The following is a 4,329-nucleotide window of genomic DNA, read 5'->3' on the forward strand; positions in this document are numbered from 1 at the left end:
TTGTAATAACGGAAGGCTTAGATGAAAGTAGTATAATAATAATAAATATGCAACAAAAAATAATATCCATATATTATGAAGATAGCATAACAATATATATATATATATATATATATATATATATGTGTGTGTGTGAGTGTATATATATATAACGATATATCTAATTCTTTAAATCTCGATATTAATAGATACAAATATTCTTTATAAAATAATTTTTATATAAAAAGGACAATAATGTACATGTATTATTTAATTAAATATAATATATGTGTATATATTATTTTGATATATAATGTATGTATTAATACATCTAATATATTCATATATATTATACACACACACACACACACTCATATATATATATATATATATATATAATTGAAAATAAAAAAGAAGATAAAAATTACCTAACAGATCAAATATCTATATACCATATTTCTAATTCGTTAAAATTTTAATTTTTATTATTAACAAAACCATTCAAAAAAATTAATTACACCTTGAAAAGATTAATTAAACCGATTATTTCTTCTTCTTTCTTTTTTTTTTTTTTTTTTTTTTTTTTCGTAAATCATAGTTTCTACTTCATAGTATCGTGAAATCGTAGAAAAGGAATAAAAAAACCAGAAAAAGAAAATCAACAAAAAAAAAAAAAAAGAAAGAGAGGGAATAAAAAGTTCGATCAGACAACTGCATTGTCATTGACGGTGATTACATAAGCATTCTCAACGAGTATTGGGAGTTTTGCGTCAGAGAATCAATTATCAGATTCGTATATCAATTCGATGGTTTGAGCACGTTCGATGCTACGTGGCTTCTCACTGCTTTTACGCACGTAAATCGTTGGATTATAGGATCCTAGAAGAGAAAAGGCCGCGTTTGACGCGTTGCATCGTCATCGATGGGTGGTTATGTAAGCACTTGCAACAAGCATTCGAAATTTTGCATCAGAGAATCGAACATCGGATTCGTATTATGTCAATTCGATGGTTGAATCACGTTCGTTTTATTATGTTGCTTCTCATTGTTTTTTTTTTTTTTTCGCGGATTTTCTTTTTTCTTTTTTTTTCTCATTTTTGTTTTCCATCGGTGTTACACCGATACGAAAAAAAAAAAAAAGAAAAGAAAGACAGAGAAAGAAAATGACAAGATTTTACATCGAATTAATTTTTGTTGTTGCAGGGTGATGCAGTAGTATTCGAATTGAAAGTGATTTTTTAAATCAGTTGAATGATCTTGTTTTTTTTTCTCTCTCTCTCTCTCTTTTTTTTTTTTATTTATTACTTATTATTCATGTTATGGTATTAAATTAAATATCGTATGCGAGAAAGAGAAAAGAGAAATATGAAAAGAATTTTGTTTGGTTTGGCCAACGTTTGTTAATAATTCATAAATTTTTATAAATATTTATGGATATTTCTATTTTTGTTATAATACGTGTCAGAGTTCGAATCGAAAATGTTCTTTTTCTTTTTTCTTTTCTTCTTCTTTTTCTTATTCATTTTCTATGGCGTTTAATTGAATAATTAAGATAAGAAAAAATAATGACAAGATTTCGTGATTAAATTTTTATTAACAGGAATATACAACGCAACGTCCGTGTTGAAAATAATTCATTTTTTAACGAACGACGAATTTCTTTTCTTATTCTGTTCGTTTTATTCTCATCGCTTGTCTTTCGTATTTCAAAAAAAAAAAAAAAAAGAAAAGAAAAGAAAAGGAAAAAGGAAAGAAGAATAAAAAGATTTTTTATACTCGTACAATTATCATTTACAACGTATACAAACTATGATTCATTTCATTCTATTTAATTTAGAATAATTTTATAAATCTATAATAATTATATTTATAATATTATAATATTTACAAATTTACAATAACTTTTCGTATCGATGAATTTTATTCTCTCTTTCTTTTTGTTTTTTTTCTTTTTTTTTTTTTTTTTTTTTTTTTTTTTTATTTCTTTATCGCTATTCAATACTTAATTCTTTTTTTGTTCTTTTCTATAGGGCGCAGACGATGAAGACAGTGCTTCGGTTGCCTGGGTGAGTTTAAAATTAAATCCACAAAATAACGTCTTCGATCAATATCAATCTATTTATCTATGCAACAACGAAAGTTTCTCTTTAGACTTTCTCGATCTCGAGATCGTCCTTTCTAAATATATTAATTTTCCAAAGATTCGAGTTTGAAAGTACGTTGCACGGATCGAAGCCGATCTACGTATATCGATTTGCATCGTTTGACTCGCCTTTCTATTTTCAAAGCAATTGGATGGAAAATCACGAGAATGGTTGGTGAAAGCTGCTCAAGGAGATTATCACGAACTTGCGAAATTGGCTGCCGAGGAACCACGTCTTACCGGATTAAAGGTAAGATTAGATTTGTTTTATCTTGTAGATAAAAAAAAAAAATTATTTCGAAAAATTCGAATACACCAAAGGGATTGATGTTTTCACTTAGAATTGTTACATTAAAAAATCCAGGAAAATTAGAAAAATTATCCATTCTTTTTTTTTTTTTAATTTGTTTACGAAAAAAACGAATTAACTAATTAGATAGATAAATAGATAGATAGATAGATAGATAGATAGATAGATAGATAGATAGATAGATAGATAGATAGATAAATAGATAGATAGATAGATCGATACAACGATACAACGATTATCGGCTTTTATTGAGTTACGGGCAGAATGGCTCTCAGCTGATAATGACAAAGGTGTTGTTGTCCGTTCCTGGGCCCTTCTCATACCTTCGGAAATATAATTACAGTGTGGTTTACCATGGTGGGGCCCCTTCGATCAGACGTGCCGTTATTACACGCACGATGGAACTTAACACCTGCGGTGTTGTAAATTCGCCGTTTTCGGGGTTCCACTATTGACAGGTCAATAAATCTTTGCGTGTGCCCTGTTTGCAATCAGGCTTCTCCTACTCGATACGTATTTGCTACTCAATTCGATTGAACCTTACGTGAATACGTCTATACCCGGAATAAATTTTTTAATTTTTTGTCTCTTTTTTCTTTTCTCTCTCTCTCTCTCTCTCTTTCTTTTTTTTTTGTTTATAGTGGTATAATGGTATTTAAGGAAGAAGAGTTTGAAATATTTTTCTTCTTTTGTTGTTCTGTTATTCTTTTTCTTTTCTTGCTTTTTTTCGTTTTAACTTTCTACTTCCTCGTTTTATCAGGTGTTATACGATTATTATCAGATTACTATCAGATAGAAAGTTTGAATGATCGAACGATCGTACGATATTAAATACGTAATGAACGGTTTCATTGAAATTTTTTTTTTTTTTTTTTTTTTTAATTATCATTGTTGAAATCAAATTTTGATATCAAATTGTTGTTTTTTTATTTTTTTTTTATTCTTTATTCTTTATTTTTTTATGATAAATCTCGAAAACAATTTCGTGATAACGGAGTTCTCGAGATTTGGCATTTACTTATTTCTTTTTTTTTTTTCTTTTTCTTTTTCTTTTTCGATCTGTTAGATAATTTCTTTCTAATCATTTAAGTTGCTTACGATTAATTAAATGAGAGAACGATGGATTTAAACGAATGCTGATTTACTTCGAACAGAATTAAAAAATATAAACGTTTAATACGACAGAAAAATCAGATCGACGTGGTTGAATGTTATTTTGATGATTTAATTAAACAAATTTTCGAATTTTATTCGATGTATTATAAAATACGATTATAAAACTTGAAGGACGATGATCCATCTAAACGTGTCAGATGTGAAAAAATCAGTCATGATTTTGATCAAATTTAAGGTATTAAAATCCTCTATTTAAAACGATAAATTGATCGATCGAGATATATCTGATCGACTTACGAAAATATTCGAGATAACAAATTAATAACGCGAAAGATTGAAGACCGATATAGATAGAAAATATATATATATTTAAAGCGACATATATTTTAAAAACGATTAGTAAGATCGTTTCAAACTATATAACGATGATCTATAAGAGTTTTGTTATATTCGGAAAATCTTGAATGAAACAGTTTCATGGATAGTTAAGACAATGATGATCTATACGATATAATAATTAACATCAAATTAAACCATACAACAATGATCTATACGAGTTTCGTTATATCCATGAAATCGTCAATGAAATAATTCAATCGATAATTAAGATCAAATAAACTATACAATGATGATCTATACGATATAATAATTAATATCAAATTAAACCATAACAATAATGATCCATACGAGTTTCGTTATATCCATGAAATCTTCAATGAAATATTTTAATCGATAATTAAGATCGAATAAACTATACAATAATGATCTATACGAGTTTTGT

General features: G+C 27.2%; 1 protein-coding gene across 5 annotated transcripts in view; it reads left to right on the top strand.

The window, feature by feature from the left end:
* The window catches only part of LOC122635861 (ankyrin repeat domain-containing protein SOWAHC), a 230,070-nt gene that overhangs the window by 31,331 nt on the left and 194,410 nt on the right, over positions 1-4,329 (top strand). For all 5 annotated transcript variants that reach the window (XR_006328775.1, XM_043826534.1, XM_043826536.1 and 2 more), the window contains 2 exons: positions 2,010-2,045; positions 2,268-2,372. Coding sequence is in view for 4 of the 5 variants with exons in the window: in XM_043826534.1 (XP_043682469.1) it covers positions 2,010-2,045; positions 2,268-2,372 (141 nt within the window). In the remaining variant the exon portion in view is untranslated. The remainder of the gene's footprint in view (positions 1-2,009; positions 2,046-2,267; positions 2,373-4,329) is intronic.

The sequence above is a fragment of the Vespula pensylvanica genome, chromosome 19 (assembly GCF_014466175.1).
Source record: "Vespula pensylvanica isolate Volc-1 chromosome 19, ASM1446617v1, whole genome shotgun sequence".
NCBI lineage: Eukaryota > Metazoa > Arthropoda > Insecta > Hymenoptera > Vespidae > Vespula > Vespula pensylvanica.